The sequence below is a fragment of the Sphaerodactylus townsendi genome, linkage group LG05 (genome assembly GCF_021028975.2).
Source record: "Sphaerodactylus townsendi isolate TG3544 linkage group LG05, MPM_Stown_v2.3, whole genome shotgun sequence".
NCBI lineage: Eukaryota > Metazoa > Chordata > Lepidosauria > Squamata > Sphaerodactylidae > Sphaerodactylus > Sphaerodactylus townsendi.
Window position 1 is genome coordinate 11,432,598 of NC_059429.1, and position 19,386 is coordinate 11,451,983.

General features: G+C 46.5%; 1 protein-coding gene across 1 annotated transcript in view; it reads left to right on the top strand.

Moving 5' to 3' along the window:
- IZUMO4 (IZUMO family member 4) overlaps positions 1 to 19,386 on the top strand; it is a 43,567-nt gene that overhangs the window by 6,114 nt on the left and 18,067 nt on the right. Inside the window, exons 3-7 of the mRNA XM_048497767.1 lie at positions 2,501 to 2,572; positions 4,674 to 4,700; positions 6,825 to 6,900; positions 14,174 to 14,221; positions 18,960 to 18,974. Of these exons, the coding sequence (XP_048353724.1) occupies positions 2,501 to 2,572; positions 4,674 to 4,700; positions 6,825 to 6,900; positions 14,174 to 14,221; positions 18,960 to 18,974 (238 nt within the window). The remainder of the gene's footprint in view (positions 1 to 2,500; positions 2,573 to 4,673; positions 4,701 to 6,824; positions 6,901 to 14,173; positions 14,222 to 18,959; positions 18,975 to 19,386) is intronic.

A 19,386-nucleotide genomic window follows, 5' to 3' on the forward strand; every position in this document is an offset into this window, starting at 1 on the left:
GAGCCACCTTGAAAGTCTGGCACCTCTATCTTCAAAAAAAATGTGCAGCCTGCCCTTCAGAAATTCCTCATTAGCTTCCTGATAGAGCAGAAGTCACTGTACAAAACAAAGAATCTTGGGCAAATTTCTTTGGGTGCCTGGAAGGGTGTGTATTTTAAAGCTAATTCACCAAATTTCAGGGTATCATCTGTTAACTATTCTTATGATTAAAGCCACCTTCCAGGTTTGGTGAAGTTATGTTCAGAGGGACCCAAAGTTATGGTCCTCTCAAAATGGGTAGCCCCATCTCCGGGTTTTTTTTTTCAGTCTCCCCATTGAAAACAATGGGGAGGTGAGGCATTCCATTTAAGGCGTCTATGTAAATCTTTTGTTGCTCCCTCTGAACCAAACATCACCAAACTCAGGTGGTATCATCAGGACAGTCTCTGGATGATGCCCCCTGAAATCATGGTGCCAACTAGCTTTAAAAAATGCGCCTCCCTACAGGTCAAAACCTGAAAAAAATACCCCCAAAACCCCAAATACCTTTGCATTCACACATTTGTCTCATATTTGGGCAGGACATAATCGGACAATTTTTGTCCAAATGTGCCCAAATTTGCCCAGGATTCCAACCAAATCTGCTATTTGTTTTCATCTGAATCTCCAACCCTCAAAAGTGATGCTGTTTTCAGAATGGGGAGAATCCCACCCCAAACAACATCACTTTCAATTTTGTTTTTAACCGAGGGGACCCCAGATTCTCCTCTTTTAAGGTAGATTTAAAAGAAAGAATCTGACCTGGTAGTTTCTAAACACCATTGAAAGTGATGCTGTTTGGGGAGTGAATCCCACTGGAGGTGTTTTGTGAGAGATGATGCTGACATTTGTTTTATGTAAATGTTTTCCTATGGGGCTGATTTGGTGATAGATTTACATGCTTAATACCCACTTCTGTGCACTGGCTTGGAGTTGTTTTCTCCAGGCTAACAACTCACCTGCCTCATAGGGTTGTTGGTGATTTAGGAAATGTAGGAAAAAGAGTTGGTGGGGAGAGAGAGCCATGTATCATCTTTGCTAAGGGTAAGTGGAGGTTTTTTTGTGAGCTGGTACAAAAAATCCTATTGTTTGGTCATGGTGGGGAGGTGGCATGTCGCCATACGGTGAGGGGGGTGGGGAGCCAAGCTCAGGTTTTGTCCCCTCGGCACCAGTTTGCCTAGGTATGTCTCCCTGGTTAAGAGCTGTAAGCCTAATCTGAGGAACCTAGGTTTGATTCCACACAGCTCTAAGTCCGCTTCTGAGCTGTGGAGGCTTATCTGGGGATCTTCAGATTAGCCTTGTCAGCAATCCCTTGGCTACTGCACTCCCAGCTGGGTGACCTTGGGCTAGTCACAGCTTCTCAGGCCTCTCATTACCAATTACCTCCTGGGAGGGTGTTTGTTGTGAGGGGGGAAGGGCAAGGAGATTGTCAGCCCCTTTGAGTCTCCTGCAGGAGAGAAAGGGGGGATATAAATCCAAACTCTTCTTCTTCTTCTAGAGAAAAGGTGTCAACCTCGTGGCCCTCCAAATGTTATGGACTACAGTTCCCATCATCCCCTGCCAGCTGGCAGGAGATGATGGGAACTGCAGTCCATAACATCTGGAGGGTCGCGAGTTTGATACCTGTGTCAGAGTCTAGCACATTCATCAGACTTCGATTCCTAAGACTGCTTGGGGTTAGGGTGGGGAGTGTGATCGCAAAATGAACACATTCCTATCATGAAATCAAGCCTGGGAGAGCCACGCTTGTTTCAGTAAAATTTTGGGTCCTTTTCTCCAATCACTCCAACCTGCTGAGTTCTCAACGATTTTTATTGGAAAACAAAAATCAAAGAAATAAAATAAAATGCAGTTACAGAGATTTGCTCAGCTGAATACATTCTTATGGATCTCTTGGGACATCCAGCCCAGAGGTGCTTCTGTGGTGGCGAACCTTTGGCACTCCAGATGTTATGGACTACAATTCCCATCAGCCCCTTCCAGCATGGCCAATTGGCCATGTTGGAAGGGGCTGATCGGAAGTATGGTCCATAACATCTGGAGAATGCTGTCACACCAAGTGCTCGGCTAACACGGGCCCACTAGTCCATGATAGAGTCACCTAGGTCTTCGTTCTTAGTCTCCAAGAAAACTTTCCTCCTTGCCATGAGGTCCGCACAATGTTTGAAGTGCCTTATTTGGGCATCTTCCTGTCCTGGGTAAATTTCCATGGCCTTTTGGTTTCTCCATCCGGATATTAAAGGCCGATTTTAACATGTAGGTGTGATTCTGCTAGTTTTACAGTACTATTCCACCACAGTTCCTTTGGGGGGAAAGTGTGAGACGGTGCAAATGGGACCACTGGATTCTCCAGTTTTCGATTCTGGAAAATATGTGAACCTGATGCTGTCTGACACACAAATCATGCACTGTACCCCTGAGGCACACAGTGTTCATCGGCGCATCGTGCATTCTCATGGGTTCTTCTCTTTAAGTCTCCCAGGTGTTCTTCCGGAAACCCTGCGTTCCATATTCCAGGAACAAGTCTCAATGCTGCGAGATGCCATCATTGAAAGTGAGTTGGATACGTACATTCTTCCCCTCCCCTGGATCTTAAATGCACCCCAGAGTGGTTCCCCCTATCTGTCCCACCCCTGGTGACCTGTCCCCCCCACCCCAGGCAAACAAGGTGATACAGTCCATAACTGTGCAACTGATAGCTTGTTCTTTGTTTCCCCTTTTTGTTTTTGTACGTTGACCTCCCAAGTTATCTCCCAAGTTATAGATTTTTATGGGGGGTTGGGGGTGTGGCCACGCCCCCAACCACCCCTGGGGCATGGCCATGCCATGCCCAGAGGAGAGGGCAGAAGGGGCTGCCGGCTGAGAGCCCAGCTGGTGGGGGGGGGGTGAAGGAGGGCAGAGCAGAGGAGTCTGCCGTCCCCGGCCTCGGAAAGCTGCTTTTATAAGCACTGAGGGTGGGGTGGGGGGCTTGAGGAGGCATGGCCAATCTACACCTACGTCCCTGTTCCCCACCCCCTGGGACATGGACAATATATACACCAAACATTCCCTTCTCTCTGGACGCAGTGTGAAACGGACTTCCCCCTGTGATGCACCTCTGAAGACGCTTCAGCCAGCCAGATGTAGGCTAAAGTTAGGAACAAGATCCACCAGACCATGGCCACACAGCCCGGAAAACCCACCAGAACCAATTGAATCCGGCCGTGAAAGCCTTCGACAATACATCAACCAACCCCAATGTTTTTTTAATTGGGGCCTAGCTTACTAAAGCAGTCCCTGGGGCTCACCCTGGGTGCTGCACCTCCCCCCCCCAGCCTGGTTGGCCCCTCCCCCAAACTTTTCCACATGGAGTTCAAGAGCAGCCGCGGCCTGTTTGCTGAGTGACCCCAGCAGGCCAGGTCTTAGCTTCCAGCCTCGCAGTTTAAAGCTGAGGCTGACACTTAAGCCGAGGCCATGCCACTCTGAACTCCAGGGGAGATAGGGGCAGAGGGCTGGGTCCCACACTTTGATATAAGTAAAAATTTATAAAGATATGCTGGTTGCAAGACCACAGCTTGAGAAATATTCATAGCCGAGAAATACATCTTTTGCCGTTGCACTCAAGAAATCAGTGACTGGAGTGCGCTAGTTGAACCGCCTTTAGCTTGCTATTTTGCAAGAAACAGCAGATACGCTTATGAGTGAAAGGGCAACAGTGAGCAGTGACCTAGAGGTCTGAAGTATATAAAAATGTATTGTTGAAGGCTTTCACGTTGATCGAGAATCCTTGGGTGCTGTGTGGTTTCGGGCTGTCTGGCGTGTTCTAGCATTCTCTCGGCGTTTAGCCTGCATCTGTGGCTAGCTATCTTCAGAGGATCCTCTGGAGATGCCAGCCACAAATGGTGCTTAAACGCCTTGGAGAGAATGCTGCTAGAACACGGCCAGACAGCCCGGAAACCACACAGCACCCAAATATATAAAAATGGTTCACCCAACTAGTTAGGCTTTTGCTTGTTGCTAGTTATGCTTACTAAACAAAATTTATATGTAGCACCGCACGTAACCAAGTCAGATGATGCTAAATGATGCTAAATGATGCAAGTCAGATGATGCTAAATGATGCTAAATGATGCTAAATTTAAAAAATATATCTGAAAATGTGCTGATTTGCAACAAGTCAAAATTGTAAGCCTGCGTAGACAGCCGGCCAAAATTGGCCAGAAATGGTCAGGAGGGTCTGTTCAGAAATGTCTCAAAATGAGCTGTATTTGCAATGCAAACTTCAGAGAGTTGGTACCACAGTAGTACTCTCTCCATGTCTGCAGACATGTCAATCACAAGAACTCTACAGGGCAGCCTGCCTAGTTCCCTCCCCAGCTCCACATCAAGTTTGTGAGTAGGACCAACCCTGCTGGCCAGCCAGCGTTTAATTATGCCGCCTCCCCAAACTCCTCAAAGCTGGGGCACAGTTGCAAGGGGGGGGGTGCAACAATGCGCCCCCCCAGAAACGGTGCCTGGAGCTCTAGCCCCTTTATACCTCCTGTCGCTACGCCACTGGTTTTTAATCAATCAATGTAACTATATGTTAGCAAATGCAATTTTGATCCTCTGCTGTTGTTTTTCTAAATGATCCCATAGATTCCGCCTCCTTTATAAAATCTCTCTGCTCTCTGTAGGTAGGGTGAAGTGTGAACGCCATTGTGGTAAGTGTGGGACGAGACGCATTGTTTAAAGACGGAAAGGGATGTGGGAAGGAGAAGGTATGGGTGCTTGCTTGGGAGTCAGTCCCTTACTGGGGCGCATGCATGGGATCAGGCTGTATGTCCATTCCTTATTCTTCTTTTAAAATATAATTCAAGCCCAATAGCAAACCGTGGTAGTGATCTGCAGTAGCATTCCCTGGAAGTGCTTCTAAACCTTAAATAATAACTGTCACTCTCCCTACTCTGTTCTGACTATGCCAGTGGTGGCGAACCTATGGCACGGGTGCCAGAGGTGGCACTCAGAGCCCTTTCTGTGGGCATGCCCAAACAGAGTCCTTCCACATCTAGGCTCGGCCCCTTGGAGCCACTGGGCTTGATGATTTAGCATTGTAAACCTACCCCCTAGCTTTGGGGAAGCAGTGTAGGTAACCCCTGTTAAGCCGCTGTTAAAGCCCCTTTCACTCGGTTTTCATGTGAAGAACTAAAGCGCGATCCTTTACCTGGGAGTAAGCTCGGTTGCTGGCAATGGGGCTTGCTTCTGAGTAAACCCTCCTAGGGTCGTGATTCACCCGTTGGAAGAGTTGCACGGTTGCTTCAAAGCAAAGCCACTGACTACCACCAAGCTTACTCCCGAGTAACGCATACCTCGGAGCCAACTAAACTAAACTAAACTAAAACCTCAGTATTCAGGTTAAATTGCTGTGTTAGCACTTTGCGATAAATAAGTGGGTTTTGGGTTGCAGTTTGGGCACTTGGTCTCGAAAAGGACCGCCATCACTGGACTAGGCCCCACAGCTGGGGATGTTGACTCCCCACTTCACCCAACCCCGGGATCAAGCAATCTCTTCCCCCACCATCGTGTTTCTGACAGTGGCCAACCAGGTGCTGCAGAAATCCTACAAGCAAGAGCACAGAAGCCAAAGCCTTTAGCTCCAGCACCTGGTCTTCAGGGGTAGACTACCTCTCACCCTGGAGGTTCCATTTAGGGCCATCCTTGTTGAAGAATATCTATCTAATCTAGACAGATTTGTGGAGGAGAAGTCGATCTATGGCTACCAATCTTGATCCTCCTTGATCTGAGATTGCAAAGGTCTTAGCAGACCAGGTGCTCAGGAGCAGTAGCAGCAGAAGGCCCTTGCTTTCACATCCTGCAGGTGAGCTCCCAAGGGCACCTGGTGGGCCACTGCGAGTAGCAGAGTTCTGGACTAGATGGACTCTGGTCTGATCCAGCAGGCTAGTTCTTATGTTCTTATGTTCTCTAAAGGCCACTAACCTTTCAGGTGATAAACCCTGGTTAGTATTTGTGTGGGAGATCACCACAGAGGCCCACAGTCACTACGCAGAGGCAGGGAATTTCAGTCCCCCCGAATGTCTTGAAAACTGTACCAGGTTGCCCTAAATCGACGGTGACTTGATGGCGACAGCAACAAAAATCCATCATCGCATCTTGTGGTGGTGAGTTCCCCAAATTAACTATGCACTCTGGGAAGCAGCACTTGATTTTGCCTGCACTTTTTAACATGATAACCCACCCACCCCAAGCAGATATTATCACTAAATAACAAAAACAATCTATATTAGGGTGGTAAAAAAAGGTCAAGCGCTACTATTATGGATTTCCACTGTCAGAGAGAGTTGGTCCCAGTTTTCTTTCAATTAACTCATAAACCATTTTCACTGTCTAAAGTTGTCTTACTGGCATGCACTGTAATCTAATAGTTGTAGTCTTTTATGTGACCATTTCATTGTTCCCCTTTTTTCCTTTTAATATTTGAGCTCATGATCCATCTCCTTTATGTTCCCATTCCTTTTTTGTGTTCCCAGTTTTCTTCTGCTAGTAGATCCTTTCAGATATATATTTATAGTTTTAATTGTATCTTATCTACCTTATGCTGGTCTATGGCTATAATAAAGATTGATTGGCACCATTTTCCCTACAACCTGTTGCCTTGCGAGGTAGGACCGCCAAAGATAGCAACCGCTTCAAGGTCACCTGGTGAACTCCATTACGTAAACAAGCCCTGCGCTTCCTTTCTATAATCTTTCAAGGACAAAGCCATATTTAGCATTTAGAATCCCCCTTCCCCCCAAATTCCGTCCCTTCCCATCTTATCTATGTTGCAGGAATCAACTGGTACGATGCCATCTCTTGTGAAACATGTAACTTGACCAAGCCCAGCTGTTTTGGATATAACTGCGAGTAAGAACAGTTTTTTTCAGTGTCTTTTCGGGGGTGGGGTGTTCGTGTTTTGGAGAATATTTTATTTATTTGTTTGTTTTTAGATTTATATCCCACCCTTCCCAACGGGGCTCAGGGCGGCAAACATCAATGCAAAATCAGTTTAAAACAATAAAATATAAAACATAAAACCAGCGTAGACACATCCTCACCAGTTAAAACTTTTAACATCAGCAATAAAAGATGGTGATAAAAAAACCCATAACAGGCACCCAAGGGAGGTCACGATGATCCGATCAGGCCGGCTGGCAAGATATAAAAGCCTGTCGGAACAGCTCAGTCCTGTAGGCCCTGCGGGATTCACAGATGTCCTGCGGGGCCCTGATCTCAGGGAGCTCATTCTACCAGCTGGGGACCAGGGCTGAGAAGGGAAATGATGTAAGCCACCTTGGGTCTCTGTTGGGGAGGATAGCATTTTTAATGGGTTCTGTTTTATGTAATTGGTATTTAAATTATGTTTTAATGTATGTTTTAACCTGTTGTGAACCGCCCTGAGCACTCAGGGGTAGGGCGGTATATAAAACTAATAATAAAGAAAGAAAGAAATGAAATCAATCAATCAATAACAATTTAAAAAACCATGTCTAAAACTGGGATCTTTGAGCTGAAATGTGTGTGATCGTGGAATCTGGTTGCAATCCCTAATGTATCCCTATTTCTCCTTAATCCAGTGACTTTCAACCTTCCTAATGCCGTGACCCTTTAATACAGTTCCTCATGTTGTGATGACCCCCAACCCTAACGTTTATCCATTTTACAGATGGAGAACACTGATGCAGAGAGTCTTAGGCGACCCCTGTGAAAGGGTCGTTCGACCCCCAAAGGGGTCACGACCCACAGGTTGAGACCCACAATCTGTAATATTTCTATCAAAGATTTGAACATTTGCCTCTTTGGTTCGGGGATGAAGGCATGTCCACACATATTGTGTGTTACTAACCACTAATCCTAACCCATATCACCCCTCTAGACCCCTCCACTCATCGGGAGGGGGGATTTACTGGAGGTTCCTGGCGCTAGACAGGTTCGGCTGGTCACTACTAGGGGCAGGGCCTTTCCTCCTTTGTATCCTCATAACAGCAACCGTTTGAGGTAGGTTAGATTGACAGCATGTGACTGACCCAAAACCACCCAGCAAACCTCCACGCAGAGTGGGGAATTGATCTCAGTTCTCCCAGATCCTGTTCTGACACTGTAACCACCATGCCAAATTAGTTTTACCCCATTTGAGACAAAACAGTAGGGTTTGTGTCTGTACAAACGCAGTATATCGATTACTTTAAACAAATTTTATGCTGCAAACTCTCCGCCAGATTTGGCCTATGAGATGTCTTACGGATCTAGGCAAAACAACACAAACAGTTTTTAATATACTAACAGTCTAGGTACTAATTTATTCTGCTGGTCTGTTACTCTCAGACTTACTTACTTACTTACGTACTTACGTACTTACGTACTTACTTACTTTATTTATTAAATTTGTATACCACTCTCCCCTGAGGGGCTCAGAGAGGTGTCCATATATCTAACATTAAAACAGCTAAAGGAGCAGCAGTAATGTAGTGGTTAAGAGCAGGTGCATTCTAACCTGGAGGAACCGGGTTTGATTCCCCGCTCTGCCGCTAGAGCTGTGGAGGCTTATTTGGGGAATTCAGATTAGCCTGTGCACTCCCAACACACGCCAGCTGGGTGACCTTGGGCTAATCACAGTTCTTCTGAGCTCTCTCATCCCCACCTCCCTCACAGGGTGTTTGTTGTGAGGGGGGAAGGGCAAGGAGATTGTCAGCCCCTTTGAGTCTCCTGCAGGAGAGAAAGGGGGGATATAAATCCAAACTATTTCTTCTTCTAAAAACAATCAATCCCCACTAATTAGTTGCATAATTATATAGTTTTCAGATGGTATCAGAAGTTTCCCCCCCCCTTGCCCCTTCTTTGTGCCCACTGGAGGCCAGATGTTTATTATAAAGCAAGTTTCCGCTGTTATCCTGGCTGGCCGAATGCCTGGCGGAACAGGACCGTTCCAAGGCTCACACACTTCCATTTCTGCACCCATAAGGACTAGAAGCTTGCTTCAAAATCAAATCAATAGCAGGATGCTGAGCATGACACACAGACCTTGAGCCCTTCGGGGATAAGGCGGCCTATAAGTCCAATAAAATAAAATAAATAAACCTCTGTGTTTGTGCAATGCAGTCTCCGAATTGCTCTACCAATATCCACACGGCGTCTCAACAAGAAATGTAGCAAATAACTAGAGTTTTAATCTACCAGTAGGCATTACTTGCTGAACACAGGAGCTGACTTCACCGTGACCAGATGTTACACTTTTCACAGAAGCCTGCTGTCAAAGTCCAACTGGAATTTTTTTTCTACTTCTAAGTTCTCCGTTTCTGCTTTCTCTTTTGCTTCCCTCTCTGTGTCATGGAAATAAACAGACATCTTCTGAAGCTCTACATTCACAAGTTTTGCATTTGATGCTAGGGGCGTATCACCCGAGGGACATGGGGTCACCCACGTCCCCAGGTGCATGCCTTTCGGTCACGTGGGGGACACTGGATGCCCCCCCATGTGACAAAACGGTGGGCAGCCGAGCCATCTGCTGTGGTGCCCCTTTCCCCTCTTGGACTTCCTGCAGCCCGACTCCTGCCCTCTGCAGGACCTGGGAAGAGCAGGAGCCAGCCTTTATGGATGCTGGGGGGGCTCTGCAGTGGGCGGTGGCAGTGCCCTGCCCTCCGGGGCTCCCTACAGCCTGGCTCCTGCCCTCTGCAGGGTCTGGGGAGAGAAGGAGCTGGCCTCCAGAGATGCGGGGGGCAGGGGTGTCATGATATATATAAAAAAGCAATTTTAACAATCTAGCAAGCCTTTATTGGCATAGACAACAGTACAACAATAATAAAAAATGGATTAAAAAGCATATACAATACAGGAAATAAATATTAGGTCGAAGGAAATCTACTGGCGTTTAGTAATTTCCAGGAGAAAGTCTGCCACTATCATACAGAGAGAAGGATTAGGATTGTCCAACAAGTAGTGTAACCTAATTAAATCGGGGAGATGGAGTAAATGTAAAGGAGTAAGATTCACATACTTGGATCTGATTTCCTTGAATCTGAGACAGTGTAGTAATTGGTGGGCTAGAGATTCAACTGAGCCATCGTTACATGGGCACAATCTTTTAGCCTTTTCTTGCTTATTAAATCTGCCATGTAACAAGGCAGAAGGCATAACATTAAACCTGGTGAGCATTATGGCTCTCCTTTGAACAGGTATATAAAAAAGAAAGGTTCACAAAAGGGTCATCTTCTAAAAAGCAGAAGTTTGCCAACAGCAAGGCTGGAGACAGTGGGTCTGGGGCGAAGTAGCAACCGTTGACCTTTAACATGATTGGTGTGACTCTAGACCAGTGGTGGGATCCAAAAATTTTAATAACAGGTTCCGATGGTGGTGGGATTCAAACAGTGGTGGGATTCAAACAGTGGTACCACCGCACACACGCACCTCTAGTCCCTATTGGGCAGGGAGGTTGCTTTAGTAACCCCTTCTCGGCACTCAGAAAAAATTAGTAACCACTTCTAGAGAAGTGGTGAGAACTGATTGGATCCCACCTCTGCTCTAGAGCAATGAGAGGCTGTTGCCGGGGCAAAGAAAAGTATCCTTGTTGGATGTATAAGCAATGCATTGTATATGCTATGTTCAGTGACAGAGTCTGAGTCTGAGTTCAGAGTGTTAAATTCACTGTGTGTTCAACTTTGTTCTTGCTGGGGAGTTCTGTATAGCTTCATAGTCTTGTATAGCATAGACTTGTGCAAACTTGCAACTGCTAAAGTAAAACCTTCCTATGGAAAGAAAATCTTGCGTGGAGAGTATTCTTTTCCAAGTGTGGTAGGAGGCTGCAGTGAGTGCAAGAAGACTATAGACCTTCTCACCTTACCAGAGTGACTCTGCTTTAAACTCTGCTGATAGGTCATGGGCCCAGAATTCAGGTCTACTCAGGAGTAGGAGAGAAGAAACAGTCTAAATTGTGAGCTGTGGTGCAGCAGTTTGGAACAGAGCTGAAGATGGCGTTTGCAGCAGCAAGTATGCCCTTCGAGCAACTCAATGCAAGCAACTATATGTCCTGGGCTTGCAAGATGCAGAGAAATTACAGAGAAAATTTATGGACAGTGGTGCAGACAGCTCCAGCAGCTGATGATACAGATGGTAAGCGAGCAGATGATAAAGCCCGTGCATCAATAATCCTAGCTGTGGAGAAGTCTCAGCTCCTGTATGTTAGAGACTCTGTCAGTGCAAAGAAGTCCTGGGAATCACTGAAGAAAATTTATCAGCAAGATACATCTGGCTCCAAAATGCTAATTGCCAGAAGACTGTACAACTGCAAGTTAAAGGCGGGTGAGTGTGTGTCTTCTCACCTACAGCAAATGAGATTGTTGTTTGCTCAACTAGAAGACAGAGGAATGACTTTTCCTGAGTCACATAAAGCCTACATCATTTTATCCTCTCTGGATGGAAGCTGGTATCAGTTAGTCTACAGTTTGCAGAGTGTTAAAGAAGAGGACCTGGCTCTGTCCTTCATGAGTGCAAAACTGCTAGAAAGTCAACAGCAAAGAAATTATCAAAAGGAAAGTCAAGCCTCAGAAAGAGAGAGCCAGCTAACAGGCATGCTCTGATGTGAGACCTGCAACTCCAGAGACAATGCCTGTCAAAATCTATTCAGTGAGAAGGTGTTTCTCCTGTGGATCCATAGATCACCTAGCCCGGAATTGTCCTGATGCCAGAAGTAAGAAGGCGATACAAGGGGCAGAAAGGGAGATGTAAAAGCTACAAGCAAAATGAATCTGCTATGCTGGTAAACAAAGCTTCTGAGGATCAACAGAGTTCCTGGTTAATGGACAGTGCCTGCACAGCACACTGTGTCAACAACAGACGTCTACTCCAAGATGTGACTGCAGCAACTATTTCTCACGTGAGTCTAGCAGATGGATCAAAAACAGAGGTTTCAGTGCAAGAGACAGCATATGTGCCTTCCCTTGGCAAAAACCTAAATAATGTCCTGTTTGTTCCGCAACTTGACTTTTGCCTACTGAGCGTGGGATGTTTAACTCAAGAGGGATATAGAGTTGAATTTAAAAATGATATGTGCTTTGTAAACAAGCAAAATGTTAATTGTGCAAAAGGGCAACTGAAAGATATGTTATGTCATATGATTCCAAAAGGCAGTGGAAGTATAAAACAACTGTCTAGTTTGACTAACAAGCTATTGCATGATAACTGTGTTCCTGAATTGCACCGTGTACTTGGACATGCAGGGTGGTCCACAATTAAGCAACTAGCAAAGGTCTGTGATATTGATGTAAAACCCTGTAAACACTACCTAGAATGCTCTGTGTGCAGTGGATGAAAGGTAAAGTCCTACCCTGTATCAAAAGTGAGCAATAGACAGACAGAAAAACCATGGTTGTGAAAAACCATGCCTAGTCAAGGAAATGCTCAGTATATACTCTTAATAGTAGATGATTACTTCAGGTACTCATATTGTTTACTACTTAAATACAAGTCAGAGGCATTTGAAAAGTTTAAAAACTGGGTTGCCATGATAGAAAGAAAATTTCCCTATAAGGTGGCAAGTCTACAAACAGACTATGGTGAAGAGTTCATGAGTAACAAATTCCAGTCTTGGTTAGAAGCAAAAGGGATTGTGCACAGACGAACCAACCTTACACACCTCAGGAGAATGGAATTTCAGAGAGAAGGTTGGGAATTTTGCAGGTGATGCAGGATTGTATGCTCCAGGATGCTAAACTACCTTTTCATTACTGGGGGGAAAGCTGTACTGCAACACATGTGATCAATCGCTTATGGAGTTCAAGCATAAATGAGACTCCACATTTCATGCTATTTGGGAAGAAACTATCCCTAAAATACATTAGAAGGTTTGGAAGCTTTGCAAATGTGTTCATTCCCAGTGCACAAAGGCTGAAGGGAAAACAGAAGTGGATGAAACTAAGATTTGTTGGTTATGCTCAAAATTGTAAAGGTTACAGATTTACTTTGGGTGATGGAAAAGTTGTAATCTCAAGTGCCAATTTTGAGAGGCATTCAGGGTGGGAACATGTCCATGCAAATTCAGAAGTATTTCTACCTATAACTGAGCAGCCAGCAGGTGCTGAAGTTAGTGATAAGAGCACACCAACTTCCCCAGATCAAGGTCACTCTAATATTCCTAAATATGCGAAGGAGAAAGAAGTTCAGGTACTGAAAAAGAAGGAGAAAGCAGTTCAGATACTAAAAAAGAGGAAGAGAAACAATATAGTGTTGATTTCCCCAGAAGACCAGATAGGGAAAACAAATGTATACCACCAGAAAGGTATGGGTCTACAGAAGTAGTCAGAATGTGCCAGACCTGGGTGGAACCACAAAGTTTCCAGGAGATGCTAGAGAGAACTATGGAAAGAACATCTTGCGTGGAGAGTATTATTTTCCAAGTGTGGTAGGAGGCTGCAGTGAGTGCAAGAAGACTATAGACCTTCTCATCTTACCAGAGTGATTCCGCTTTAAACACTGCTGATAGGGGGGCCCTTTCAAAAGCCGGCCTGCATGGAGGCCGGGGGCGGGGCCTGAGGCTGGGGGCGGGGCGCCCGAGAAGGAGTTGTCTCCGGGCGCCATTTCCCCCCAGCATGCCTGTTTGATGCGTATACAGAGCTTTGGGCAAATGGGTTTTTCTAGATTCTGCTGAGGTTTCTTCGGTCATTCCTGAATCACAACACAGAATTTTGCCATGATCCATAACCATAACCAAGCAAACTTTGCTTAGCCAGACTCCTCTGCGAGCATAACAGCACCCAGCCAGCCCCCCACCCCACCCCCGACCCTTGGCTGCTGCTGGCTTCTATACAGAGGACTTTTCCACATTCTCATTTTCTTTGCTTCTAAGGTCCTGTTTCTGGGGGCTTCCCAGTTCTGCACATGTTCTGCTCCCTCTAGTGGCAATTTCATGTAACACAGGGTTAAGTCCAACATAAAAACCTGCAGTTTAAATCTCCAGGGAGATACGCTGGAGTTAAACCTGTGTGATCATTAATCTACTACTGGAGGGAGCAAAACGTGCTCGAAACTGAACTGCCCCCCCCCCCTGAAGAAACAGAAAAGGAGAAGCAAGGAGAATGAGGATGCAGCAAAGCCCAGTGTTGCCAGCCACATCTTGTGTACAGATCCCATGTTTCTGTTTCTCCAACAGGTCCTCAAGAGAATGGGAAAATGCCCTGAAAGACCTGTATGCCTACATGTAAGTCAACACCAAGGTACATGCTCCACAGAGATGGATTGGGTAGGAGGCGGGAATGGGCAGACACGCCCTTCTACTTCAAGATAGAAAACCCCGTAGCTCAAAGCTTAAACATCTCTTTGGCATGCGGAAGGTCCCTGGTTCAGTTCTTCACCCAAAGTGGGTAGCAGACAGAGGGAAAATCCTCTGTTGAGAGCACTGATGAGACAGACCAATAGCGTGAACTGGCTGCACATGTTCGGCACAATGTCCCTTGCCTTATAGGGTGAACATGCATGGCAGAGTCTAAATTGGGCCAAAAATACCAGTAATTCCCTCTTCTGAACCAAAGCGGCCTTACTGGCAAAGAAAACCTGAATTCATAGTTGACTGGTTGGGCTTTTGGACTAGAATTGCCAATTTCCAGAATGGGCCTAGAAATCTCCCAGAATTCCAACTGATCTCCAGATGAGAGGGATCAGTTGCCGCGGAGAAAATGGCTGCTTTGGAGGGTGGAGTCTATGGTGTTCTATCCTGCTGAGACTCCTCCTCTCCGCAAACTCCACCTTCCCCAGGCTCCACCCCAACTCTCCAGGAATTTTCCAGTGCAGAGTTGGTAACCTGGTGAAACTCTCTATCGCCCAAGGCCCTGTGGGATTTACCTCAGTTCGGCAGGGTCAGCAAGATGCGGATGTCTTTGGTTGAGGCAACTACGGTGTTGTCCAACTTTCTGGCCTCCTAAAATCTGCCCCCCCCTCCTTAGCCACCCCACCCCCCTTGGGGTAAAATTGAAAACTAATTTAAATTGGGGGGAGGAAACGTAGCTTTTATACCAGGACCCATATCGGAGCCTATGGAAATTGTAAATTGCCAGTTTACCATCATTGGATATATAGGATTAATTCAATTCTAATATTGAGATTGTTAGTGATTACTTTCAGGTTGAATTTTATTGTTTGTATTTTTTTTTTATAATGTGTATAAGCTGCTCTGAGCTCGGTCTTTGGCTGGGAAAAGCAGGGTCACAAAGTCAGGCCAGAATAAGGTTTGGTTGTGTATTTATTTGTTTGTTTTATTAAATAAATACCGTATATACTCATGTATAAGTCGACCTGCATATAAGTCGAGGCACCTAATTTTACCACAAAAACTAGGAAAACTTATTGACTCGCCGATAAGTCGAGGGTGGGAAATGCAGCAGTTACTGGTAAATTTCAAAAATAAAAATAGATACCAATAAAATTACATTAATTGAGGCATCAGTAGGTTAAATGTTTTTGAATATTTATTTCAAAGAAAAACAGTAAACTAGCTCTGTAAGTGGGAAAAGGGTCAACAAAAACAATATGGTCTCAACAATAACTTTAAAAGTACAAAAACTTTAGCTCAACCAGCAACCAAGCTAAAACACAAGAGTTAAAATCCTTCAAAACTGGGTTTTTGGTCAGGGGAGGAATGTTTATGTTAGCAGTACCAACATTTCAGAGTATCTTTAGGAGACCCTCCTGATGAAACCACCCAGGTTTGGTGAAGTTTGGTTCAGGGGGGTCCAAAGTTATGGACCCTCAAAATGTAGCCCCATCTAGTATTAGCTCCCATTGGAAACAGTGGGGGATGGGGGCACCCCCTTTGAGGGTCCATAATTTTGGACCCTCTGAACCAAACTTTACCAAACTTGGTTGGTGTCATCAGGAGAATCTCTTGAAAAATCCCTGAAATTGTGGTGCCACTAGCCTAAAAACTGCACCCCCTGGCGGTCAACAAAGTAAAAACCCTAAAATGTTTTTTAAAATACACCTGACTCGCGTATAAGTCGAGGGGGGCTTTTTCAGCACAAAAAAAGTGCTGAAAAATTCGACTTCTATGCGAGTATATACGGTACTTAACCAAACCTTATCCTGTGGTGCTGAGCATTCCACAGCGCTCAGATAATTGCAAAATGCTCTCTTTTATTCTAACTTGGGACACAAATATGGATTCTCGAGGAGAATAGAACTGGATGGTGGCACCTTACAAACGTCCACCTCTGACCAGCCCCACTAGTTGGCCACTGACTCGCTGAAGTCCTCAGTTAAGTGCCCTGGCAGTAGCAAAGAAAACACATTACAAAGACAACGGGGGGTGCTCTGTAGGTTTCCCAGCTCCAGGTTGGGAAATTCCTGGGGTGGGGGTGGGGGTGGGGGTAAGAACTTGGGGAGGGGGAGGTTTATTTATTTATTTTATTTGATTTTTATACCGCCCCATCCCCAAAGGGCTCTGGGCGGTGTACAACAATTAAAACACAATATAAGTAAATAAACATTTAAAAGCAGCGATAAAATTCCCAATGCATTTACCGAGTATAAAACTCAAGGTTTAAATTTAAAGTTAAAATCAAGATATAAGGTGGCGTCCAGCGTTCCAATAATATAAAATCCCTCCCTCCCCACGGTAGAGGGAGGCGTGGCGAGTCTCATTAGATGTTTGGTGGCCCAGATGTTAAGGGCCAAAGAAGGGGCACTATTGGCGGCTAGTTCCTCCAAAGGCCCAGCGGAACAGCTCCATCTTACAGGCCCTGCAGAACTCCCCAAGGTCCCGCAGGGCCTGGACAGCTGGAGAAAGAGCGTTCCACCAGGCCGGGGCCAAGGCCATAAAGGTCCTGGCCCGTGTGGAGGCCAGCCGCATCGCCGAGGGGCCAGGGACCACCAGGAAATTGGCCTCCGCCGATCGGAGAGGCCGCGTAGGGATGTATGGGGTGATGCGGTCTCGAAGATTTGGGGAGGGGAGGGGAGGTACCCCAGCAACACATAATGCTGTTGTGTCCACCCTCCAAAGTAGCCATTTTCTGCAGAGGAATTTCTCTGGCCTTCTGGAGATTGGCTGTCATTCCAAGCTCCGCCTGGAAATTGGCAACCTGGACACCTTGCTGTCTTCTCCAGGAAACAGGAGATCCCTGGAAAGGATTGGGGAGAATTCTGCTGTTTTCTGCCCTGGTGGAAGCAGAGCCAGGACTCCTGAACATGAGAGAGTTGTGTTGGGGGGAAGGAAGATGTCATGGAGGGACCAATGACCACCCCCCTTCTGATGCCCGAGGGTCCACAACCTTCAGCCAGTCTCAGAAAAGCACTTGATTCACAGCTGTCCGCAAACTACCGCACTGTGAACAGATGATGCTGTCTTAGTCCATTAAAGTCATTGCTGTGCGCTCAGAGCGGTCGCCAAAGACTGAACCGGGAGTCTTTCGCGGCGCCACCTGCTACCAAATCCTTTGAATCTGAGTTACCAATGACTGAACGCCAGGCCCTTCTGCAATCAAAGCAGGTTCTCTGCCATTGACCGTGCCCACCCCCTGAGCAAATTGGCCTGACCCTTCAGAACAGACCTGGGCATTATACGGCCCACAGGCCACATCCGGCCCGCCGGATGACCCTGACTGGCCCCCCTGCCATGCTGGGGAACGAGGCGTCTTTGAAAGCACCGCAGAAGCTGGTTGCCTTGGCTGCCGGCTTCTGCGGGGCATTCAAAAGGCCCCCCCCCCCCCCCCCCCCACCTTTTGGCCCGGTCCTCCACAATATTTTCTGTTTCTTATGCAGCCCCATGGAAAAAATAATTGCCCACCCCTGCTTCAGAAGGTCACCCTCACGGTTGCCCAAAGCAGAGCCCGTGAGACGTCCTGCAAACCCACGGTGAGCGCAAAGGTCTTCCGCACGACAGAAGCCGCGTCTAGGGTCGCAGAGAAACCTGGAGAAAATGGCTGCTTTGGAAAGTGGACTGTATGGCAGGGGTCTGCAACCTGGCCATGCTGGCATGGGCTGATGGAATTTGTAGTCCATGAACATCTGGAGAGCCACAGGTTGCAGACCCCTGCTCTATGGCATCATACCTTACTTAAGTCCCTCCCCTCCTCAAACCCCACCCTCCTGAGGCTCCACCCATAAAATCTCTAGGCAACCCTACCCTCACCCACTCTCTGATTTAAAAAGGAGGTCAGGTACCAACTGAGCAGGTGGCTTTTCCTTTGTGAAGGAGAATAACTAGGATTTTTAAAAGAGTATGTGCGGAGCGCCATTGCGATATAAGATACAGGGATCTAAGGTCAGTATCCCCCTGAGCACATACTATGTGTCCCTTACTGGAAAGGCCCTGCAGCTTGGGAGCATGTACAAAGTGCATTCCTTTTGTGGATGGGACTAGACCCTATAGATCTATGTAAAATCAATGTTGTAGGTCTTTCCTACAGTCTTAGGTCAGTCCTACAGTCCTAGGTCTTTCCTACAGTGGCGTAGGAGGTTAGGAGCTCGTGGATCTAATCTGGAGGAACCGGGTTTGATTCCCAGCTCTGCCGCTTGAGCTGTGGAAGCTTATCTGGGGAATTCAGATTAGCCTGTACACTCCCGCACACGCCAGCTGGGTGACCTTGGGCTAGTCACAGCTTTCCGGAGCTCTCTCAGCCCCACCTACCTCACAGGGTGTTTGTTGTGAGGGGGGAAGGGCAAGGAGATTGTCAGCCCCTTTGAGTCTCCTGCAGGAGAGAAAGGGGGGATATAAATCCAAACTCCTCCTCCTCCTCCTTCTTCTTCCTCCTCCTCCTCCTCCCTCAGTCCTGGCAGCCCTGACTGCATCTGTTGTTGGGCAGGAATATAGCGAAGGAGTCTGCTTTTGCTGAAAAGCATCCGGGTAAATATCTGCCAGTCCAGTTTTTTTTTAAAAGGGCATGGTAGTGTAAGACCCTCTCAATTCCTGACCATACATTCTCTCTTTACCCTTTTTTCTCTTTCAGAAACAATTTGCAGACGTAAGTTTGGACATCAATCCTCACGTGCCGTGGGTCAGTAATGAATATTTTTTCCCCTTCTGAAGTACACTCACTGCCCTGGTGTGTCTTCTTGTGAGAAAGCCCCCCTGCGACAGACGGCAACGTTGTGTTGGCTTCCAAACGGTGTTAAAGAGAGGTTTGGCTTGGCTTAAGGGAGGCCCGTTCTGCGCAGCACAATTAAAATGTCTTGCATTTTTTAAAAAAGGGGGGAAACTGTGCGGAATTCCAACGCAAAATGTTTTATTTTGCGACCTGAAAACGTTTTATTTGTGTTGTACGGAATGGGCCCGGGAGAATCAGCTGGTTTCATGGCAATGCGGAAAAGGAGGAATGAGAAGATGCCAGGAGAACGGATTGGCCTCCACCTTGTCAAAATGTTCTGGCTGTGTCT